This window comes from Ruditapes philippinarum, unplaced genomic scaffold, assembly GCF_026571515.1.
Source record: "Ruditapes philippinarum isolate M1 unplaced genomic scaffold, ASM2657151v2 ctg4152_1_1_1_1, whole genome shotgun sequence".
Lineage (NCBI taxonomy): Eukaryota > Metazoa > Mollusca > Bivalvia > Venerida > Veneridae > Ruditapes > Ruditapes philippinarum.
In genome coordinates, this window is record NW_026862063.1 from 76,984 (window position 1) to 103,204 (window position 26,221).

The window sequence follows — 26,221 nt, forward strand, 5'->3', positions numbered from 1 at the left end:
GCATTCCTTCTCAATAAGATCTATCCACCTATGAAGTTTTATGTTGACATCTCAAAGATTTTTTGAGTTAATATGCTCCACTCAGGAAAAAAATAACAAGATTGCATTTGTGAAAAATGCTATGCCACCGCATTATTTCATACAACACTAAATAGAAGTGTAGGAAGTGTTTCTATACAATTGAACTTTGCCATAATGCAGTTGAGACTAGTGAATTTGGTGGTCAAGATCATATTTTACATGGCCTTAATTTCATGACTGTATGATACATAAGGGGTTGCCAGAAGGGGATGTGCCCCCTTCTGTTTGTGGGGTTTGAAGGGGGGCTGCAGTCCCCCTCATCTCCAAGAAAATTTTGAAGGGCAATAACTCAAAAATTATAAAGGGTGTAGTTATCATTATTGTGCACAGCATTCCTTCTCAATAAGATCTATCCACCTATGAAGTTTTATGTTGACATCTCAAAGATTTTTTGAGTTAATATGCTCCACTCAGGAAAAAAATAACAAGATTGCATTGTAAAAAATGCTTTGCCACCGCATTATATAATACAACACTATATACAGTGTAGGCAGTGTTTCTATACAATTACTTTGCCATAATGCAGTTGAGTCTAGTGACTTTGGTGGTCAAGGTCATATTTCACTTTGCCTTAACTTCATTGCTGTACATCAAAGGACAAAAAAATAGGTCACATATTCAAAATCTAGGTTAGCTGATATCAAAGTTGAATTTTACAACTTAAACTGTGCACATGGTCCAAATTTCATAGCTGTACATCAAAAGACAAGAAAGTAGGTCACATGTCAAAATCTAGGTCAGCTAGTTTACATCTCAAACTGTGCACATGGTCCAAATTTCATGGCTGTACATCAAAGGACAAGAAAGTATGTCACTGTCCCCTTGGGCAGGGCAAAAATTAGACCCAACGGTGAAATTCAAAAAATCTTGAAACAGGTCCCCAAGACTATGTTTCATGTCAAATATCTAAGCTCTAGCTTTCTCCTATTCAGAAAACATTTGTTTTTAGTCTCTGTTTTTACAATACACGCATGTACATAATGAAAATCAATGACCCCCGGGGCAGGGCCAATTTTGATCCCAGGGCTATGATTTGAACAATCTTGGTAGAGGTCCCCTTTGCAATGTTTCAGGCAAAATATCTACCGCAAGCCTTTGTCAATTCAGAGAAGAAGATTTGTTAAGTTTTTACTAGACACATACAAGGAATTCCTATGAACCCCCAAGGCAGGGCCAATTTTGAAACCAGGGGCAAAATTTGAACAACTTTGATGGAGTACCGAAAGATGATATCAAAGCCCTAAGCAGTCTACCTTCAGACCAGAAGATTTTTTAAGTTTTTTCTATATGTAAATAGTGAAAATCAATGACCCCCCGGGGCGGGCCAATTTTGACCCCAGGGCTATAATTTGAACAACCTAGATAGAGGTCCACTATACAATGTTTGAAGCAAAATATCTAACCTCTAGCCTTTGTCAATTCAGAGAAGATGATTTTTTAAGTATTTACTATATACATATAACAAAAATCAATGACCCCCTGGGAAAAGGCTAATTCCAACCCCTAGAGCTATAATTTGAACATTTTTTGTATAGTTTCATTATGTCAATTCAGAGAAGAAGATTTTTTAAATTTTCACTATATGCATATAAGGAAAACCTATAAATCCCTGGATGCGGGGCTAACTTTGACACTAGAAGCAACAAGAGCCACCGCCTGGCGGGGGCAACGCTTGACTTTTTACTTTTTCTAAAAGCAAACAAAGAAATGTTTGAACAAATCTTAACGTTTCCTTTTTATAAATTTAATTGATCTGTCTTGTCACATTAGTTTTGTCTATATATTCTGTATATATATACATACACATTTATATATATACGCATTTATATAGATACGCATTTATATATATATATATACATATATATATATATATATATATATATATATATATATTATATTTAATATACACATGCATTTGTATATACACGCATTTATATATATACATACACCATACACACAAATAAATATATATGGTCATTTAATGCACAAATTTGTGAAAATTCCGTAATTCAACCTTCTAGGTCAAGGTCATAAGAGAGCCCATGTCAATTTGAGTTTGATAAACATGAAGGTCTTGTCCTTAAGAATTTTCTGTTATAATATGAAGTTGATCCATTCAATAAAAGCAAAGTTACAGCCGGTTACAGCCAAAAAAATGAAAATTTCAATAATTTGACCTTCAAAGTCAAGGTCATTTATAAGTGAAGGTCAAGGTCTGTCTGGATATTTTAAAGGGTTATCCTTGAAGATTATTATGTTCAAGTTTGAAGACAATCCATTCAAAAATAACAAAGTTACACCCAATAATAGCCAAAAATAGAAAATTTCAATAATTTGACCTTCAAAGACAAGATCATTTATGAGTGAAGGTCAAAGTCTGTCTGGTTATTTTAAAGGGCTATCCTTGAAGATTTTTATGTTCAAGTTTGAAGACAATCCATTCAAATATAACAAAGTTACAGCCAAAAATAACAAGAACAAGCAAAATTTGGATTTTTGACCTTGAAGGTCAAGGTCATTTATGGATGAAGGTCAAGGTCAATTTGAGTTTAATAAACATGAAGGTCTTGTCCTTAAGAATTTTCTGTTATAATATGAAGACAATCCATTCAATAAAAGCAAAGTTACAGCCGGTTACAGCCAAAAAAATGAAAATTTCAATAATTTGACCTTCAAAGTCAAGGTCATTTATACGTGAAGGTCAAGGTCTGTCTGGTTATTTTAAAGGGTTATCCTTGAAGATTGTTATGTTCAAGTTTGAAGACAATCCATTCAAAAATAACAAAGTTACACCCAATAATAGCCAAAAATAGAAAATTTCAATAATTTGACCTTCAAAGACAAGGTCATTTATGAGTGAAGGTCAAGGTCTGTCTGGTTATTTTAAAGGGCTATCCTTGAAGATTTTTATGTTCAAGTTTGAAGAAAATCCATTCAAAAATAACAAAGTTACAGCCAATGATAACAAGAACAAGCAAAATTTGGATTTTTGACCTTGAAGGTCAAGGTCATTTATGGATGAATGTCAAGGTTAGTGTGGTCTACTGAAAGGTCTTGTTCCAAGGGTTGTTGTGGCCAAGTATGAAGACAATACACCAAGAACTAACAAGAGGGCCATGATGGCCCTGAAGTTGCTCACCTGTATATAGGCCCCCGGAGCGGGGCCAGTTTAAACCCCAGGGCTTTTATTTGAACAAACTTGGTAGACACCCATTAGAAGATGTTTCATGCTAAACATCTAAGGTCTAGCTGGTCAAGTTTTTTCTTTACACATATAGTTAAAAAGAATGACACACCTGGGGCAGGGCCAGTTTTGACCCAAGGGCTTTTATTTGAACAATCTTTGTAGACACTTACTAGAAAATGTTTCATGCTTAATATCTAAACTCTAGCTATTCGGGTTTTTTCAAAGAAGATTTTTAAGTTTTTGCTATACACATATAAGGAAAATCAATGCCCCCCGGGGCTGGGCCAATTTTGACCCCAGGACTTTTATTTGAACAAACTTTGTAGACACTCACAAGAAAATGCTTCATGCTTAATATCTAAACTGTAGCTATTTGAGTTTTTTCAAACAAGATTTTTTAAGTTTTTGTTATACACATATAAGGAAAATGAATGACCCCCAGGGCGGGGCCAATTTTGACCCCAGGGCTTTTATTACAACAAACTTGGTAGACACTCACTAGAAGATGTTTCATGCTTAGTATCTAAACTCTAGCTATTTGTTTTTTTTTCAAAGAAGATTTTTTAAGTTTTTGCTATACACATATAAGGAAAATCAATGACCCCCGGGGCGGGGCAAATTTTGACCCCAGGGCTCTTATTTGAACAAACTTGGTAGACATCCATTAGAACATGTTTCATGCTAAATATCTTAGCTCTAGCTCTTTGGGTTCTTTAAAAGAAGATTTTTTAAGTTTTTACTATATGCATATAGGGAAAATCAATGACCCCCTGGGGCGGCGCCAATTTTGACCCCAGGGCTTTTATTTGAACAAACTTGGTAGACACCCATTAGAGGATGTTTCATGCTAAATATCTTAGCTCTAGGTCTTTGGGTTCTTTAAAAGAAGTTTTTTAAGTTTTTACTATATGCACATAGGGAAAATCAATGACCCCCTGGGGCGGGGCCAATTTTGACCCCAGGGCTTTTATTTGAACAAACTTGGTAGACACTCACTAGAAGATGTTTCATGCCAAATATCTAAGCTCTAGCTCTTTGGGTTTTTTAGAAGAAGATATTGAAAGTTTTTTCTTTTGGTTGCCATGGCAACCAGAGTTCTGCATGGAATTAAATTCTTTGAAAAATTTTCAAAGATGGCCACCAAAGGAACATTCCTGTGAAGTTTGGATGAAATTGGCTTAGTGGTTTATGAGGAGATGTCATTTAAAGTAAAAGTTTACGGACGGACGACGGACGCTGGACGGACGACGGACGCCGGACGAAAAGCGATCACAAAAGCTCACCCTGTCACTTTGTGACAGGTGAGCTAAAAAAGTAATGATCCAGGTAGAAATTTGTGGACGGCAACTCCGCCAGGACTATAACAATACATCTACTTTTTTTTCAAAAAAAGTCGAGCTAATAAAAATTGAATAACTTTTTAGAGGACCTATAGATGATATCATATACCAACAAGAGCACCGCTAGGCGAAGCATTATATGCCCGAAAGTGTGTGTGTTTTTTTTTAGTAAGGATGAAGCATTTGTAAGACATGGAAATGAAATAAAGTATTACCTCCTTCAAATAGCAATCCTCCTATGAAGTTTGAATATTGTGGGTCAAACGGAACTTAAGTTATGCTCCCGAAACTTAAGTTATGCTCCTGAAACTGTTTTCAGTTTTAAAGTATTAGTGACCTTGAACTTTGACCTTTTGACCCCAAAATCAATAGGGTCTTCTACCCGATATGGACAAACGTCCTATGAAGTTTGAACACTGTGGGTCAAATGGAAGTTAAGTTATGCTCCAGAAAATGTTTTCAGTTTTTAGGTAATAGTGACCTTGACCTTGTGACCCCAAAATCAATAGGGTCTTCTACCCAATATGGACAATCACACTATGAAGTTTGAACACTGTGGCCCAAATGGAACTTAAGTTATGCTCTGGAAACTGTTTTAAGGAAATAGTGACCTTGATCTTTGACATTGTGACCCCAAAATCAATAGGGGTCTTCTACCCAATATGGACAATCATCCTATGAAGTTTGAACACTGTGGGCCAAATGGAACTTAAGTTATGCTCCGGAAACTAAATTGCTAACAGACGGACGCCAGGGGATATAACATAATATGCCCGAAATTGTCAGAATTTCGGGCATATAAAAATCAAAGCTCTAAGCCTAAAACCTTCAGACATGCAGAGTTTTTAAGTTTTTACTATATGTACATAGTGAAAATCAATGAAACCCCGGGGTGGGCCAATTTTGACCCTTGGGCTATAATTTGAACAATCTTGGTGAAGGTCTACCAGACAAAGGTTTATGCAAAATATCTATGCTCTAGGCTTTGTGGGTCTTTACAAGAAGATTTTTTAAATTTACTCTTATAATTCCTTTTGGTTGCCATGGCAACCAGATTTCTGCACAGAATTAAATTCTTTGAACAACTTTGGAAGCCCTTCACCCAAGGAACAATTATGCCAAGTTTGGTTTTTCACAAGAAGATTTTTTAAGTTCACTATATAACACACACACACCAACGGACAGACACACACACACACGGCAACATTATTATGAAGAGCAGAGTTATAATTATTGTGCACTGCACACTTCCTGAGTGAGATCCATCCACCTATGAAGTTTCATGTTGATATCTCAAAGGCTTTTTCAGTTATGCTCTGGACAAAAATTAAGTATGAAAAATAACAAAGGGCAACAAGAAATGTCTAACAACACATATGCCCCCCTTTCCAGCCCTTGACTCACATTATTGGTAATTTTGTTATAGAAACTTGCCATAAATGGGTACATCGAAGTGTTCAGATATTGAAAAAAGAAAAATAATGATGTACCAGTTATAACCAATCAATATGTGAAATATAAAGTCCTTGACCTTTGAACTAGTGACCCCATTATGACTAATAAATATGTGAAATATGAAGACTGTGTGATAAAAAGTTTTCAAGGTATTAAGCGGAAATAATATTTACATTTAAGGCCCCTGTGACCTTGACCTTTAAACTAGTGATCCCAAAATCAATAGGGGTCATCTAATAGTTATGACCAATCAATATGATTAATCAATATGTGAAATATGAAGACTTTGTGATAGATTTCAAGATAATAAGCGGAAATTACTCTGATATTTAAGATCCCAGTGACCTTAACCTTTGAACTAGTGACCCCAAAATAAATAGGGGGCATCTACTAGTTATGACCAATCAATGTGAAATATAAAGACTTTGTGTTTAGTTTTTAAGATAATCAGCCGAAATACATAGCTTCACAATGGTACTCATGATAATGACCATTAATGTGTTTCAATAAATGATGACTAAATGGTCCAAATACATATTTTCATTTTTTTTATCACAACTTTGACCCCTATGTGTGACCTTGACCTTGAAATTTTGCATGCGACACTGCGCGCTCACCATAGTGAACAATTGTGCCAAGTTATATTGAAATCCCTCTATGCATGTAGAAGTTTTGCTCTGGACAAGCGTTTTTCAATGACCTCTGTGACCTTGACCTTTGGCCTAGAGACTTGGTTCATGTGCGGGACACTCTTCTTAGTGGTGCAAAATTTAGGTCCCTGTGGCCAAGGTCAAGGTCACATATTGGGGTCAAAGTTCTGATAAAACTAGAACTGCCACTATCATGGCGTGAATACCCCCGCATACCACTTTGTCAGAATCAACAGTGGCTATTTAAAGCTCAAGGACAACCTCCCTGCCAAATCTGAGGTTACTAAGCCAGTGCATTGCTAAGTTATGTATTCTACGTGCTTCAAATGTGAAAATATCAAAAACAATACACTGCGGACAGGCATTCTTAAGCAATTGAGGGGAAAAGATTTTTTTTGTCAAGGTCCCTGTGACCTTGACCTTTTACCCAGTGACCTCAAAATCAATAGGGGTCACCTTATCGTCATGATCAACATCCATGCCAAATATGAAGACTGTGGGTCAAAGGAATCTTAAGATAATGGGTGGACAATCTTTTTTAGTAAAGGCCCCTGTGACCTTGACCTTTGACCCAGTGACCTAAAAATCAATAGGGGTCACCTATTAATCATGACTAACCTCCATGCCAAACATGAAGACTGTGGGTCAAAGGAATCTTAAGTTATTGGGCGGACAAACTTTTTAAATTCAAGGCCCCTGTGACCTTGACCTTTGACCTGGTGACCTCAAAGTCAATAGGGGTCATCTACTAATCATGACTAACCTCCATGCCAAATATGAATACTGTGGGTCAAAGGAATCTTAAGTTATTGGGCAGACAAACTTTTTGAAGTCAAAGTCCCCGTGACCTTGACCTTTGACCTGGTGACCTCAAAGTCAATAGGGGTCATCTACTAATCATGACTAACCTCCATGCCAAATATGAAGACTGTGGGTCAAAGCAATCTTAAGTTATTGGGCGGACAAGCTTTTTGAAGTCAAGGCCCCTGTGACCTTGACCTTTGACCTGGTGGAAAACAATGACCCCCTGGGGCGGGCCAATTTCGACCGTAGGGCTTTTATTTGAACAAACTTGGTAGACACACACCAAAAGATGTTTCATGCCAAAAATCTAAGCTATAGCTATTTGAATTTTTTAAAAGAAGATTTTTTAAGTTTTTACTATATACAAATAAGAAAATCAATGACCCCCTGGGGCGGGCCAATTTGGACCCCAGGGCTATTATTTGCTGGTTTTAGCCTAGATATTGATTTAGCAAAATCATGATTTATGCATTTATAATATCATAAAATTTTGAATTTTAAAAATACCGCCAAAAGGTCCTGGATAGAACTAGAACTGCCTATGTCATGGCGGGAATACCCCCACACACCACTTTGTCAGAATCAACAGTGGTCATTTAAAGCTCAAGGACAACCACCCTGCCAAATCTGAGGGCAGTAAGCCAGTGCATTGCTAAATTATGTATTCAACATGTTTTTTGTGGGAAAGATCAAAGTGATCTTTACCTTTGACCTCAAAACTGAAACTGCCACTGCATGACTTGAATACCCCCATTCATGCAGCTTTGCCTGGGGGTGTTTTATGATGAATATATGAGGACATAATTATATGCTTCAAATGTGAAAACGTCAAAATCAATAACACTTTAGACAAGCATCCTTAAGCATTTGAGCGGACAAACTTCTTGTAGTAAAAGCCCCTGTGACCTTGACCTTTGACACAGTCATGTATAAATCAATAGGGGTCATCTACTAGTCATAACCAACCACAATACCAAAAATTAAGACTGTTGACCAAAGCATTCCTAAGCAATTGAGCTGACAAGCTTTTTGAACTTAAGGCCCCTATGACCTTGACCTTTGATGCAGCCACCTCAAAATCAATAGGGATCACCTAATGGTCATGATCAACCTCCAAGCCAAATATGAAGACTGTGGGTCAAAGGATATTAAAATATTGGGCAGACAAACTTTTTTTAGTTAAGGTCCCTGTGACCTTTGACAAAGTGACCTCAAAATCAATATAAAGACTGTGGGTCAAAGGATCCTTAAGTTATTGGGCTCACCCTTCCAACCTTGACCTTTGACCTAGTGACTTCAAAATCAATAGGGGTCATCTGCCAGTCATAACCAACCTAAATGCCAAATATGAAAACTGTTGACCAAAGCATTGTTACATAATTGAGCAGAAAACCTTTTTGAGCTTGAGGCCCCTATGACCTCAAAATCTATATGGGTCATCTACTAATCATGACAAACCTCCATGCCAAATATGAAGACTGTGGGTCATAGGAACCTTAAGTTATTGGGCAGACATGCTTTTCTTAGTCAAGGCACCTTTGACCCAGTGACCTCAAAATCAATAGGGGTCACTTACTCATCATGTCTAACATCCATGCCAAATATGAAAACTGTGGGTTAAAGGAATCTTAAGTTATTGGGCAGACAAGCTTTTTTCAGTGAAGACCCTTGTGACCTTGACTTTTGATCTCAAAATCAATAGGGGTCATCTACCCTCTATGCAATATATAAAAACTGTGGGTCAAAGGAATTTTAGGTTATTGGGCGAAAAAGCTTTTTTGAGTCAAAGCCCCCGTGAACTTGACCTTTGACCACAAAATCAAAAGGGTAATTAACTTATCATGACTAACCTCCATGCCAAATATGAAGACTGTGGGTCAAAGGAATCTTAAGTTATTTGGGGGAAAGCTTTTCTCAGTCAAGGCCCCTGTGACCTTTGACCCAGTGACCTCAAAATTGATAGGGGTCATCTTCTCATCATGACTAAACCTCCATGCCAAATATGAAGACTGTGGGTCAAAGGAATCTTAAGTTATTTGGGGGACAAGCTTTTCTCAGTCAAGGCCCCTGTGACCTTTGACCCAGTGACCTCAAAATTGATAGGGGTCATCTTCTCATCATGACTAAACCTCCATGCCAAATATGAAGACTGTGGGTCAAAGTAATCTTAAGTTATTGGGCAGACAAGCTTTTTTTAGTCAAGGCCCCTGTGACCTTGACCTTTGACCCAGTAACCTCAAAATCAAAAGGGGTCATGCCAAATATGAAGACTGTGGGTGAAAGGAATCTAAAGTTATTGGGCGGACAAGGAAAAAACCGAAGGATGGCTTGATGTCCAGACTGACAAGCTTATCCAGTATACCCCCCTTACAACTTTGTTGAGCGGGGGGAAAATTAAGCACCTTTTGGTAGCAAAACATATACTGTACTAAATGAAGTTTCGATATACATGTAGACAAATTAATTGAAGAAATTAAAACAAAGTCTCAAATATTAGTAGGAGGTCTTGTATATCAAATTTAGCACAATTACAGTTGTCATTTTTTCATATTTTGCAGATATGGAATGTTCGAGCTTGGATATCGTTTGTGACAAATGTGGGACACGGACAGGTCTTAATGACTGTCAGGATTGATCCTTGGGTGAAGGGCTTTCAAAGTAGTTTAAAGAATTTCATTTCATGCATATTTTAATCTGGTTGCCATGGCAACCAAAAGGAATTATAAGAATGAATTTAAAAAATCTTCTTGTAAAGACCCACAAGGCCTAGAGCATAGATATTTTGCATAAGGCATCGTCTGGTAGACCTCTACCAAGATTATTCAAATTATAGTCCTGGGGTCAAAATTGATTTTCACTATGTACATATAGTAAAAACTTAAAATATCTACTACTCAGAAGGTACAAAGCTAAGAGCTTTGATATTTGATATATAATATCATCTATAGGACCGCTATAAAGGACCTATGCTTTAGGTCCTTATGGTTCTTCCTTTTGTTCCTTTTGGTTGCCATGGCAACCAGATTTCTGCATAGAACAACTTTGAATGCCCTTGAACCAAAGATCATTCCTGGCAAGTTTGATTCAAACTTTAAGGACATATATTTACGAAATTCAAAGTAAAACTGTTTATTGATAAACTGAATATAAACAAAAGTAGCTGTTCACTATACAATGTTTTATGCCAAATATCAAACCCTGGTGAGTCTTGCCGGTTCAGGTTTTTTCTATAAAACCACCTAAGCAAGGGCAAATTTTGACGCAGGGGTATCATCTTAAAAACTTGGTAAAGGCCTACCAGGCAATGATTTATGCTTAATATCTACACACTAAGCATTGTGCTTTCGAAAAAGAAGATTATACTTTTAAAACTTTTCTTAACTCCTGACCTACTTATGCATCAGACCTAAACCATTTATATAACTTGGAATACGAAGATGAAAATAGTATTGCTCAAAGAAATTGTGAATAGCCCCAGATGACAAACGACAGGCACACTGCCAACACAAAAGCTCATTTCTGAGCACTATGTGCTAAGGTGATAGTGCTCAGGAGGTCTAAAACAACATAACCTACCTGAATCTAGAATGTCCAGCAGGCCAGTTAAAGTTGTGCTTTGTTTTGAGATGTGTTGTGAGTAATGCACCTCGTGTAAATGTTTCTATACATACATGACACTGGTAAGTTGCACTTTGTTTCTATAAGATATAAACATTTGTAAAAAACAAGAATCATTACTTCATGTTTATCTATATTTTCATATTCTATGTCAATCATAAATTCTACTACATGTATCATGTTGTATTTTACATTAAAAGAACAAAATGGCATGCAATTATTTTTTTATCGAAATCTTTACACATCGTTAGCTGGCTATGAATAACTGACATTGTTTATTGATGAATTTCATAGTTTCAATTTTATCCATAGCAACTAGGATTCAGAACTCACAATCTTTTAAAATCTGTGAATAAAGCAAGATTGCATTTGTAAACTAGAAATGTGTCGTCACGCCACAGATGCCCCCGCATGCAGCCAAAATTTCAGATGTTATAATATTTAGTTCCAAATTTGTTTGCACAAATTATTGTTTGCATTTTAAGTTCAATTAAAGCCCTTAAAACTATTCAATGTTAACACAAACCATTTTTAAACAAATTTCAAGGCACTGAAACTATTCAGTGTTAACCTTTAGTAAAATGCATATTGCATATTTGTAGCCAAAATAATGGCTTCATACATTTCCACAAAAGTATGAGTGCTGAAACTGAAAATTCAAATTTTTTCAACATTCAAGAAAGATAACTTTGTCCAAAATCATTGAACCACGACCAAATTCAAACTTGAACTGCTTATTCCTAAGATGTATCTATATGTCAAATTTGAGTTAAATGTGAGATAATGAACGGAAACTTAAAATTTCTGATTTTTTTTCAAAGTTCAAGAGAGATAACTCTGTCAGCTATCATCAAACCATGACCAAATTCGAAATTGACCAATGCATTCTTATGACATATCCATATCTTTAATTTGAGTTGAATATGTACAACTGTTGGGGAGATAATGAATGGGAACTGAAAATTTCCTTTTTTTTCAAAGATAACTTTTTTCCCATAACTCTGCCAAAAATCATCGAACCATGACCAAATTCGATCTTGACCTGTGCATTCCTTTGACGTATCCATGTCAAATTTGAGTTGAATGTGTAATACCGTTGGGAGAGATAATGAACGGAAACTGAAAATTTCATATTATTTTCAAAGTAAAAGGGGCATAACTCTGCCAAAAATCATCGAACCATGACCAAATTCGAACTTTACCTGTATTTTCTCATGACATATCCGTACACTCAGAGGCACTTATAACCCGACACTTACATTTTTCGGTATAACTTGGTTATTTGTGAACAGATTTTGTTCAGTTTTTGAACATACAAAATTCAACATATCATACTTATTTATCTAGAATTTTACTTCCAATTCATTAACAAGAAAATAGAGAAAATAACAAAACAAATATGTTACTGCAAAATGAAAAATCACAAAATGACTGTAAATATCGTAACACAATGAAAAGTCTCTAAATCCAACTGATTCTGTATAATAACCAGTTCTAATACTTTCTGTGTCATCCCATGACTATAACAAAGTGTAAACACCTGTCTCATGGTTATGACACTGTGAAGGCTTGGGGAATATTTCTCCATTCTCTGGAAAGAGGGCTTCCTCGAGTTCCAGCAAGTCCTGCATTCCAAGTCACCAGATCTAAACATCACACTTGTCGGCTGAATTGAACAGGCGTGTGAGAAAGCGGCCAAAAGATCCTTGCAATTTGCTGGAACACGAGCAAGCCCTTATTTAGGAAAAGAGAACTTCGAGGCAGAGGTATTTACTTTGTAATAGCCAATTGGGAGGACATACAAAGTGTTAAAACTGGTAAACATACAGATTTAACCTTTTACCCCATGAGCATATTGCGAAAAATGGCCGTTTTCATTGAAAAGCCTCCTGTAACAAGTTCAAACTGCTATGAAACTATGAAAAATGCTTCAATACCAATGAAACTTGGCACAAATGTTGACTACACCATAGCCTCTGCAACAGCATGCTCAACGGTAAATTTCCTGTTACCATGGCAACGGGGGGACGTCTCAAAATTGCCAAAAATCACTATTTTGCATTGTTTTTTTCCATCAAAACTGATTTCAAAGTGCTGCAACTTCTCAATGAATTGAAATAGAGTAAAAGGCTTTTCAGTGTCGGTTACTAGTTACCCTAAGATCGACCTGAGGCCATTTTTAGCCTGTCACATGTCCAAAATTTTCTTGGCGATGAGGGGGACTCTGCCCCCCTTCAAACCCCCCAAACACATCCCCCTTCTGGCAACCCCCTGATGTAATATTTGGATGGGGGACGGCGCCGAAAAAGTGGTCACTTTTTTAACAACATTTCTGAAATGAAAAACAGTGTTGGGGGCCTAAATAGGGCTTTTTTTCACTGTTTGAGGCCTCAAAAAGGGGGGGGGGGGGCAAAAAGCCGTCGAAACACGCTTATATAAGGGAAAAGGTTAATGGGATTTTTTTTTTTTTTCATTTTACAGTAGCCTATTTGTTTTGCTATTTTTTCTATTTTCTTATCGATGAATTGTAAATATAATTCCAAGTAGTAAGTATGATATGTTGAATATTGTAAAGCCCAAATTTGAACAAATTCCGTTTACAAATAACCTATTTATACAGAAAAATGTCAGTGTCGGGTTATAAGTGCCTCTGAGTGTATGTCAAGTTTGAGTTGAATGTGTAATACCGTTGGGTAGATAATGAACGGAAACTAAAAATGTCTTGTATTATTTTCAAAGTAAAAGGGGCATATCTCTGCCAAAAATCATCGAACTATGACAAAATTCAAACTTGACCTGTATTTTCTCATGACATATCCATATGTTAAATTTGAGTTGAATGTGTTGTACTGTTGGGGAGATAATAAACAGAAACTGAAAATTTCATATAATTTTCAAAGTAAAAGGGGCATAACTCTGCCAAAAATCATCGAACCATGACCAAATTCCAACTTGACCTGTATTTTCTCATGACATATCCATATGTCAAATTTGAGTTGAATGTGTTGTACCGTTGGGGAGATAATGAACGGAAACTGAAAATTTCATATTATTTTCAAAGTGAAAGGGGGGGGGGGCATAACTCTGCCAAAAATCATCAAACCATGACCAAATTCGAACTTGACCTGTATTTTCTCATGACATATCCACATGTCAAATTTGAGTTGAATGTGTGCAACCGTTACTAAGATAATGAACGAAAACTGATGATGGCGGAATGACAGAATGATGGAAGGACGGAATGACGAAGGACGGAACAGGGTAACACTATATGCCCCGGCCATTACATGGCAGGGGCATAAAAACTGTTTACAGTGACCTTCGATGGGAGAAAAGAAAAAGGTCATTATAGACAGGGAGTCACTGTGAACAGTCTCTACAGAATTCAGATATATGAACATATCAATTTGTACCAATATTTTGTTGAAAAGCAGGATAGTGCCATACTTAGGGTTTAATTATATTCTATATTGATATTAAACATACCAAATAACAAGACAGTATATTAAAATTGCATGTATAATTGGTTAAGATTATAAACTACACCATTTATTTTACATAAGTATTTAAAAGTTACATATTGATTAAAAATGTAATTTATATTGATAAATCTGTTTGTAAAAAAAGGCTTAACTTCAATTTTACTAATGAGATGTTAGAGACATTTAATTTTGTATAATCAGCCTGTTTACTAAACGGAGTTCAATGTATTAATAAAACATTAGATACATAAAACAAGATTGCATTTGAGAAAAATGCTATGCCACCGCATTAATACCTAAGCTCTAGGCCTTTTGGGCATTTACAAGAAGGTATTTTAAGTTTTTGAAGCCTTGTACCTTGTACCTACAGACAATAAGATTTTTTTATTTTTTACTATATGTATATATTGAAAATCAATGACCCCCGGGGCGGGGGCAATTTTGACCCCAGGGCTATAATTTGAACAATCTTGCTAGAGGTTCACTACACAATGTTTCATGCAAAATATCTAACCTCTAGCATTTGTCAATTGCTAGAAGAAATTTTTTTAAAGTTTTTACTATATACATATAACGAAAACCAATGACCCCCGGGGCAGGGCCGATTTTGACCCCAGGGCTATAATTTGAACAATCTGGGTAGAGGTCTACAACACAATGCCTTTAATGCTCTAGGCCTTTTGGGTCTTTACAAGTAGGTATTTAAAGTTTTTACTATATGTACATATAGTGAAAATCAATGACCCCCGGGGCGGGGCCGATTTTGACCCTAGGGCTATAATTTGAACAATCTTGGTAGAGGTCTACCAGGCAATGCCTTATGCAAAATATCTAAGCTCTAGGCTATTTGGGTCTTTACAATAAGGTATTTTAAGTTTTTACTATATGTACATATAGTGAAAATCAATGACCCCGGGGCAGGGCCGATTTTGACCCCAGGGCTATAATTTGAACAATCTTGGTAGAGGTCTACCAGACAATGCCTTATGCAAAATATCTAAGCTCTAGGCCTTTTGGGTCTTTACAAGAAGAATTTTTAAATTTATTCTTATAATTCCTTTTGGTTGCCATGGCAACCAGATTTCTGCATGGAATGAAATTCTTTGAACAACTTTGGAAGCCCTTCACCCAAGGATCAATCCTGCCAAGTTTGGTTGAAATTGGACTATTGGTTTTTCACAAGAAGATTTTTTACGTTCACTATATAATCTATATAACAATGACCCGGGGCGGGGCCTATTTTGACCCCAGGGCTATAATTTGAACAATGTTGGTAGAGGTCTACCAGACAATGCCTTATTCAAAATATCTAAGCTCTAGGCTATTTGGGTCTTTACAATAAGGTATTTTAAGTTTTTACTATATGTACATATAGTGAAAATCAATGACCCCGGGGCAGGGCCGATTTTGACCCCAGGGCTATAATTTGAACAATCTTGGTAGAGGTCTACCAGACAATGCCTTATGCAAAATATCTAAGCTCTAGGCCTTTTGGGTCTTTACAAGAAGATTTTTTAAATTTGTTCTTATAATTCCTTTTGGTTGCCATGGCAACCAGATTTCTGCATGGAATGAAATTCTCTGAACAACTTTGGAAGCCCTTCACCCAAGGATCAATCCTGCCAAGTTTGGTTGAAATTGGACTACTGGTTTTTCACAAGAAGATTTTTTAAGTTCACTATATAATCTATATAACACACACACACACACACACACAAACAAACACACACACACACAGGTGAATCGCTATATGCCACCGCATCGCAGATGCTGCGGTGGCATAAAAATTTAACAATCGAGGATTCGAACATAACCACACCTTTAAGATGTTGGGCATTGTTTATCTTTACTCGCCAAAACACCCAAGAAATTGTGTATATGCAGGTGTCTTTAATCATTAATCTGTCGCCATATTGTGTAATTGTCAACAAACAGCCACAGTGTATTAGTTTGTGGCCGATTGGTCAATGCAAACTGCCGTAGATACAATGCGCCTTCTGATTCGTCAATCGCATGAATACATAATGAGAAAGATATACATAGTGAACTCTTGCCTTGCGGCGTGTATTAGACTTTGTTGATGTTGACATGCATTCTTAACTACCGGATTAACAGTAATTGGTTGTAATTGAGAGGGGTAAACAAATTGTTAACACACCTAGCGGCGTAAATAAGTATGAAAGATCATTAAAATAATCAGGCGACTTCAAATCGCTTTGAATTTTGTTTTAGGCGAAGTCCCTGATCCTAAGGCGACTTCTTCCTAGCTCAAGCCCTGCTCCCCTTGCAAGAGTCCCTTTCACGGCTCATATACTGTAACGGGTGACTAAATCATGGTCATTGTACGGACTAGACAGGGAGTCGCTACATACAGTCCATTTATATGGTAAATACTTTTTCGGAGCACCTAACTATGGTCACTAAAGACAGAACGTCGCTATATCCAGGGGGTCACTAAGACAGTCTTTACTGTATACCAAATATATCAGCTCTAAGCCTTGTACCTTCAAACAAGAAGATTTTTTAAGTTTTTACTATATACATATTAGGAAAATCTATGACCCAGGGGTGGGGCCAATTTTGACCCTAGGGCTACAATTTGAACAAGAGGGCCATGATGGCCCTAGATCACTCACCTGACTTATCAAACTCATCCAAACAATTACCTAGACAAGCATTCTGACCAAGTCTCATGACAGGTGAGTCAAAAATGTGACCACTACAGTGTTAACAAGGATTATCCATATTTGAGCAGTGCGACTTAGTTTTTTACCCAGGTGACACATATTCAAACTTGACCTAGAAATCATCAAAACAAACTTTCAGACCAATTTCTAGGGTACTTGGATCAAAACAGTAGCAACTAGAGTGTTAACAAGATTTTTCTATTTTTAGGTGACCTAGTTTCACATGTGATTTCGAACTCATCCAAGCAATTACCTAGACAAGCATCCTGACCAAGTTTGATGATAATTGAGTCCAAAATGTGACCACTAGAATGTTAACAAGGTTTTTCCATATTTGGGTGGTGTGACCTTGTTTTTTCATCCAAGATGACCCATGTTCGATCTTGACTTAGAAATCATCAAAACAAACTTTCAGACCAATTAACAGAATATTTTGATCACAACAGTAGCCACTAGAGTGTTAACAAGATTTTTCTATTTTTAGCTCCTGTGACCTAGTTTTTCATCCGAGATGACCCATGTTTGACTTATTCCCAGCAATGACCTAGACAAGTTTCCTGACCAAGTTTGATGACAATTGAGTCAAAATTGTGACCACTAGAGTGTTAACAAGGTTTTTCTATTTTTAGCTCCTGTGACCTAGTTTTTCATCCGAGATGACCCATGTTCGAACTCATCCGAGCTATCACCTAGACAAGCATCTTGATCAAGTTTGATGATGATTGATGCAAAAATGTGACCGCTAGAGTGTTAACAAGGTTTTTCTATTTTTAGCTCTGGTGACCTACTTTTTCATCCGAGATGACCCATGTTCAAATTCATCCGAGATATCACCTAGACAAACATCCTGACCAAGTTTGATGATGATTGAGGCAAAATTGTGACCTCTAGTGTTAACATGGTTTTTCTATTTTTAGCTCCGGTGACCTAGTTTTTCATCCGAGATGACCCATGTTCGAACTCATCCGAGCTTTCACCTAGACAAGCATCTTGACCAAGTTTGATGATGACTGATGCAAAAATGTGACCGCTAGAGTGTTAACAAGGTTTTTCTATTCTTAGCTCCGGTGACATACTTTTTCATCCGTGATGACCCATGTTCGAACTCATCCGAGCTATCACCTAGACAAACATCTTGACCAAGTTTGATGATGATTGATGCAAAAATGTGACCGCTAGAGTGTTAACAAGGTTTTTCTATTTTTAGCTCCGGTGACCTACTTTTTCATCCGAGATGACCCATGTTCGAACTCATCCGAGCTATCAACTAGATAAGCATCCTGACCAAGTTTGATGATGATTGATGCAAAAATGTGACCGCTAGAGTGTTAACAAGGTTTTTCTATTTTTAGCTCCGGTGACCTACTTTTTCATCCGAGATGACCCATGTTCGAACTCATCCGAGCTATCACCTAGACAAGCATCTTGACCAAGTTTGATGATGATTGATGCAAAAATGTGACCGCTAGAGTGTTAACAAGGTTTTTCTATTTTTAGCTCCGGTGACCTACTTTTTCATCCGAGATGACCCATGTTCGAACTCATCTGAGCTATCACCTAGACAAACATCCTGACCAAGTTTGATGATGATTGAGGCAAAAATGTGACCTCTAGAGTGTTAACAAGGTTTTTCTATTTTTAGCTCTTGTGACCTAGTTTCTCATCCGAGATGACCCATGTTCGAACTCATCCGAGCTATCAACTAGATAAGCATCCTGACCAAGTTTGATGATGATTGAGGCAAAAATGCGACCGCTAGAGTGTTAACAACTAAATGTGAACGGACGACGGCCGACGGACAATCATCGATCCTAAAAGCTCACCCTGAGCATGCTCAGGTGAGCTAACAATCTTGGTAGAGTTCCACTACACAATGCTTCATGCCAAATATATAACCTCTAGCCTTTGTCAGTTCAGAGGAGAAGGTTTTTTAAGTTTTTACTATATACATATAAGGAAAACCTATGACCACCGGGGCGGGGCCAATTTTGACCCCAGGGCTATAATTTGAACAACTTTGGTAGAGGACCTATAGGTGATATAACATACCAAATATCTAAGCTCTCAGCCTTATACCTTCAGACAGGAGGGTTTCTTTAAGTTTTTACTATATACATGTAAGGAAAACCTATGACCCGGGGCAGGGCCAATTTTGACCCTAGGGCTACAATTTGAACAATCTTGGTAGAGTTCCACTACACAATGCTTCATTCCAAATATCTAACCTCTAGCCTTTGTCAGTTCAGAGAAGGTTTTTTAAGTTTTTACTATATACATATAAGGAAAATCTATGACCCTCTGGGGAGGGGCCAATTTTGACCCCATGGCTATAATTTGAACAACTTTGGTAGAGGACCTTTAGGTGATATCATATACCAAATATCAAAGCTCTAGGCCTTGTACTTTCAGATAAGAAGATTTTTTAAATTTGCATTTTTAAACTCCTTTCTAGCCCTGTGACCTACTTATGCAACAGACCGGAACCACTTGAACAACTTTGGCAGGGGATCACCCAAGGATCATTCCTGTAAAGTTTGGTTACTGTGCAGTCATTGGTTTTTGAGGAGATGTTGTTTAAAGAAATTGTTGACGACGCATGACGACAGACGGATGGGGATCAAAATAGCTCACCATGAGCATGTTGTGCTCAGGTGTGCTAAAAACAGTGTCAGAGTCTCAAAACATCCATTGAAGGACAAAGAGTAAACTGGCTACAGGTGAAAAGGATACAGGTACTGAAGGAAAATCCAAAGTCAGTATTTGTAAATTACAACTTCAATGCTGAAAATTTTATGGAAATAGAAGTTCAGAATACAGAATCTAGACAGAAACAAAGTATGTAGCAGTGGCATAAAAGTGAACAAGATATGAAGTTATAATACCAAACCTCCAGTTTTTATTCAAAAGAAAAATGACTTGGAAAGGAAATTATCCCAAAAGAATTCCACAAACAAGGAAGAAAAGGGTCATGTCACGATAAAATCAGATGAGAATGATTCTGATTTTGAATAACAATATGTAAGACATTTTGACATAGGCATTAAGATCGATCACACAGGAAGACTTTCAAAACATGCAGTGTGGTGGTTGTATCAGACATTTACTGAAAACACAATAATTTCATATTATTATTCGCATCATTGTATAATAAAACTGTAACCAAATGATGCTTTTTGTTAATATTGTTTGGACAAAAAGGTGTCAACTGCCATATGGTACCTTTTTGTGACATATTTTACAGCAAATGTTGGAAATCTCTATCACCCCCCCCCCATCCCCTGGGCGGGGACAATTTTAATACTAGGGACAAAATTTGAACAACTTGTTAGAGAACCTAAAGATGATAACATATACAAATATCAAAGCTCTGGGCCTTGTACTTTCAGACAAGAGGATTTTCAAAGTTTGCTTTTTTGAAACTTTTTATGGCCCTGTGACCTACTTATGCAATAGACCGGAACCATTTGAAGAACTTTGGCAGGGGACCACCCAAGGTAATTCCTGCAAAGTTTGGTTACTGTGCAGTCATTTGTTTCAGAGGAGATGTTGTTTAAAGACCAAGTTGGACAAAGTAGAGATATTATTATGGTTTTCTTGTATGTATGATATTCATTTGTTTATTTTATCAGTCAGATAACTAACATTAACTGCATTATGTGTGTGATTTATATGATTAATAGTTGTACTATTTGTTATGACGTTATTTGGTTAGAGCCACGCTTTTCAAATGTAGGCGTCGAAATTCCATGTGAAGATGACATAGTTCTGAAGATGCTTCGGTCGCAAATTAAATGGATGAAGTAGAAAAATAAATCTTATTGATGTGACCTAATTTTCCTCCAAGAAACTATAAGTCCTATACAACAAATTGGCAAACATAATTTCAAGATGCATTTTTTTTTAAGTTTATGACCCTTGTATACTTTCTCTAATACATGTACCTTATTTATTTATTTCTAAGATTTGTTAATTATATTTATTTATCTGTCATACTTAATCATCACCCATCATATAGTTTTTATGAATACTAAATTGTCAAGTTATTGCAGAAAAATGTAACAATAATATAATAATATATATATATTTGTTCCAGGATGATAATTTGGTCTTAACAGTACACGGGCAAGTCCATTAAAAGGGTAAGTCTGTATATTTTCTGAGATTGGAAGTGTCAATAAGTTAACTACCGGTATATATAGTTTGATTCTAAGCAATGGCTCAGGTTGTAAATCAACGTCACTGTAACTTTCAATGATTTGAACTCATAGGTTTGAACCCTACGCTCTGCCATGTTATTATGATGATGTTGTTATTGTTTTTCTCCCATTTATATTTACTTTGTCTTTTGTTTGAATATTTTTTATTCTTCTAAATTTCTATTTCTTTCCTTCCTTTTTAGGTTTCTTTTTTATTTCATTTTAAAAATCAAATTATTTTAAACACACAGTACCAAACTAGAACTATCGTTGAATGCGATTCATACCCCCATCAATGTCCTTGACAGAAGACGACTTGGAAAGGTGGTTAATTAAGGGAATAACTTTATTGGCACAAATACATATACATAAAAAAATTATCTCTAGTATAAATATATATTGTCAAATCATGTTCGAAACAGTTACAAATAACCTTTCATTTTCCCAATGTACTAAAACAAACAAAAGCAGTGAAGTTAAGAAAATAGCATAATTATGTCAAAATGTAATTAAGAGTGGAAAAACTTTGCATACTGAGCTTACTATATATTATATAGTTTCAAGTGAATATCTGTTCTAGTTTCAGAAACATTTAAGTATTAATGGTTATATCAGAACATTTTCTAAGCCTAAAAGGGGTATAACTTGTGTCATAATTCAATGGAATTGTAGAATTTTCGTCATCTGAGCTTGCTTGAAACCATTCATATAAATTTTAAGTTTCAAGTAAATATCTGTTCTGGTTTAAGAAATATTATAGTAAATAAATTTGAAGACATAAAAATGGACATACAATACATATCCCCCCCCCACTTTTTTTAGTAATGAAACTTGACCTGCATATCTTACTTGTGACACTTCGTATATATTTGAAGTTTCATATGATTATCTGTTCTAGTTTTAGAAATATTCAAGTACATGTTAAAATTTCAGAACATTTCCTAAGTCAATTTTTTACCTTCAAGTGTGGCCTTGACCTTAAGCTGGCACAAGGGTTAGATGGGTTCTGCACATTGCCCAGTTGGTGTGAACATTTAAGTCAAGTTTGAAGAAAATCCTTCCATTAGTATAGAATTTATAGAGCGGACACGACATATTGTCTAGTATTGATTGTATGTAAATTTAAAGACTTAAAAAGGGTAATAACTTTGTCAAAATGCAATACAGAGTTATGAAACTTGACCTTCATATCTTACTTGTGACACCTCATATATCTATTAAGTTTCAAGCAAATACCTGTGCTAGTTTCAGAAATATTCAAGTACATGTTAAAATTTAAGAACATTTTCTAAGCCAATTTTTGACCTTCAAGTGTGACCTTGACCTTAAGCCTGCATAAAGGTAACATGGGTTCCGCACATAACCTTGTTGAGGTGAACATTTGAGTAAAGTTTGAAGAAAATTCTTCCATTAGTATAGGATTTATAGAGCGGACACGACATATTGTCTAATATTTGATTGTATGGAATTTTGAAGACTTAAAAAGGGGCATAACTTTGTCAAAATGCAACACAGAGTTATGAAACTTGACCTGCATATCTTAATTATAACACTTCATATATTTTTTAAGTTTCAAGCAATTACCTTTTCTAGTTTCAGAAATATTCAAATACATGTTAAAATTTAAGAATATTTTCCAAGTCAATTTTTTAACATCAAGTGTGACCTTGACCTTAAGCCGGCAAAAGGGTAACATGGGTTCTGCAAATTACCTTGTTGAGGTGAACATTTGGGCCAAGATTGAATAAAATCTTTCAATTAGTGTAGGACTTACAGAGCGGACACAACATACTGTCTAATATTTGATTGTTTGATATTTGACCTTGAGCTGACACATGGGTAACATGGGTTCTGCACATCCCCATGTTGAGGTGAACATTTGAGGAAAGTTTGAAGAAAATCCTTCAATTGGTATAGGATATATAGAGAGGACAGGATAATGGAGACGAACGGACCGACCGACGCGACAAAGCGAATCCATTATAGCCCCCTACCCCACATTTTGTGGTGGGGGTATAATAAGTATTAGTGATATTAATAACTTTCATTTATGTGGATCAATACAAACACACTTTACTTCATTATATTTTTTACATTTCTAATACTGCACTTTCCTGATGTTTGACATTTTCCTTAAACTTTTTACACAAGTGCATATCAACCTGTGTACAAAAATATTCTATCCTGGCATTTGAAAATATGAAAAAGATACATAAAAATATTCAGATATAATTGTACTAAACCATGATTCAAACATGTGAATGCATGAATGCAACACTGACACGGACAAATGAAAACATGACTTTTTAGGTTGTCTTTTATTTATTAGGCTTCAGTCTGCCTTACCTATTTTTCGCAATGTTACTAATCTTTGTTATGTAAACAAAGGCTCAAATTATCATCCTGGGACGGTATTTAGTCAATTAATGCACAAATTAGTGAAAATTCAATAATTTAACCTTCAAGGTCAAGGTCATAAAAGAGCCAAGGTCAATTTGAGTTTGATATTAATGATGGTCTTGTCCTTAAGAATGTTCTGTTATAATATGAAGTCAATCCATTCAATAATAGCAAAGTTACAGCCAGTCACAGCAAAAAAAAAAAAATGAAAATTTCAGTATTTTGACCTTCAAAGTCAAGGTCATTTATGAGTGAAGGTCAAATTCTGTCAGGTTAATAAAAGGGCTATCCTTGAAGATTATTATGTTCAAGTTTGAAGACAATCCATTCAAAAATAACAAAGTTATAGCCAATAATAGCAAGAACAAGCAAAATTTGGACATTTGACCTTGAAGGTCAAGGCCATTTATGGATGAAGGTCAAGGTTAGTCTGGTCTAATGTAAGGTCTTGTCCCAAGGGTTGTTGTGGTCAAGTATGAATACAATACACCAAGAAGTTAAAAAGTTATGATCAAGGTACAAGTATTCGGATTGCAACAGCAAAGCCGCCAGGACTGTAACAATACCTCTACTTTTTAAGTCAAGCTAATGACACTTGTCAAAACAAGAGGCCACAGAGGACCCCGGATCGTTTAACTGAGAAATAGTTCAAAAGGCTAAACTAGTGCATCTTTTCACCACAGAAGCACAATTTGAAACAAGAGGGCCATGATGGCCTTGAAATCGCTCACCTGTATATAGGCCCTTGGGGCAGGACTAATTTTAACCTACGGCTTTTTTTTTTAACCAGCTTGGTAGACACCCATTAGAAGATGTTTCATGATAAATATCTAAGCTCTAGCTCTTTGGGGCTTTAAAAGAAGATTTTTTAAGCTTTTACTATAGACATATAAGGAAAATCAGACCCCTGGGGCGAGGCCAATTTAACCCTGGGGCTTTTATTTGAACAAATTTGGTTGACACTCACTAAAAGATATTTCATGCTTTATATCTAAGCTCTAATTCTATGGGTTATTTAAAAGAAGATTTTTGAAGTTTTTACTATAGACATATAAGGAAAATCAGTACCCCCCGGGGCGGGGTCAATTTTGATCCCAGGGCTTTTATTTGAACAAACTTGGTAGACACTCGCCAGAAGATGTTTCATGCTTAATAAATAGGCTCTAACTCTTTGGGTCTTTTAAAAAAAAGATTTTCTAAGTTTTTACTTGATACAGTTAAGGAAAATCAATGACCCCTTGGGGCGGGGCCAATTTTGACCCCAGGACTTCTATTTGAACAAACTTGATAGATTTGTTTGTTTGTTTCATTTAATGCCTTTTCCCAACAGTATTTCAGTCATAAAGGCGGGTAGTTTCCTAACCATCGCTCCTGGAGAGTTACACCAGTACTAGATTACCTTCCTCCGTGCTAAAAACTACCAAAGCATCTCCCGGGATCGAACCAACGCCAGAGATGTAAGTGGATTAGAAGTCATCGACTCTAACCCCTCGACCACGGAGGCGGTTAACTTGATAGACACTCACTAGAAGATGTTTCATGCCAAATATCTAAGCTCTACCTCTTTGGTTTTGTAAAAGAAGATATTTTAAGTTTTTTGTATCGGTTGCCATGGCAACCAGAGTTCTGCATGGAATTAAATTCTTTGAATAATTTTTAAAGGTGACCACCAATTAGTACCATTCCTGTGAAGTTTGGATGAAATTGGCTTAGCGGTTTATGAGGAGATGTTGTGGAAGTTCACTTTGTGACAGGGGAGCTAAAAAGGGTCAGCTTAATCTGAACAATTTTTGTACACTGTCACCAAGGAAATTGTTGTGTAAAATTATTTCAAAATTGAACCAGTGGTTTAGATGTTGTTAGCTCTGGCAGTCAGTTTATTAAACAGTTCAGTCTGTCACTTTGGATTTTCAATTTTGACCCCAGAGCTTTTATTGAACAAACTTGGTAAACATCCACTAGATGATGTTTTATGCCAAATATCTAAGCTCTAGTGCTTTTGGATTTTCACAGTGGATTAAAGCAGAAAACCTGTGTACAATGCACAAGTACTCAGCTACCAAGCAATTCTGTAAAGTTTCAATTAAATTGAATAAGTAGTATGAGAGGAGTAGTCCAGACAAATTTGGAAAATAAAAATAACAAGGGCTATAACACTACTAAAAATTATTGAACCAAAAAAAACAACAAGAGGGCCATGATGGCCCTAGATCCATCAAACACATCCAAGCAATGTCTTAGACAAGCATCCTGGCCAACTTTGATGACAATTGAGTCAAAATGTGACCTCTAGCGAGTTAAAAAGGTTTTTCCATGTGACC

At 36.3% G+C, this 26,221-nt stretch overlaps 1 protein-coding gene across 1 annotated transcript in view; it reads right to left on the minus strand.

The window, feature by feature from the left end:
- Positions 1 to 26,221, minus strand: part of LOC132717811 (histone H4 transcription factor-like) — a gene marked incomplete at its 5' end in the record, with an annotated part of 48,716 nt that overhangs the window by 13,004 nt on the left and 9,491 nt on the right. Inside the window, 1 exon segment of the mRNA XM_060701376.1 lies at positions 11,094 to 11,215. Within this exon segment, the coding sequence (XP_060557359.1) occupies positions 11,094 to 11,215 (122 nt within the window).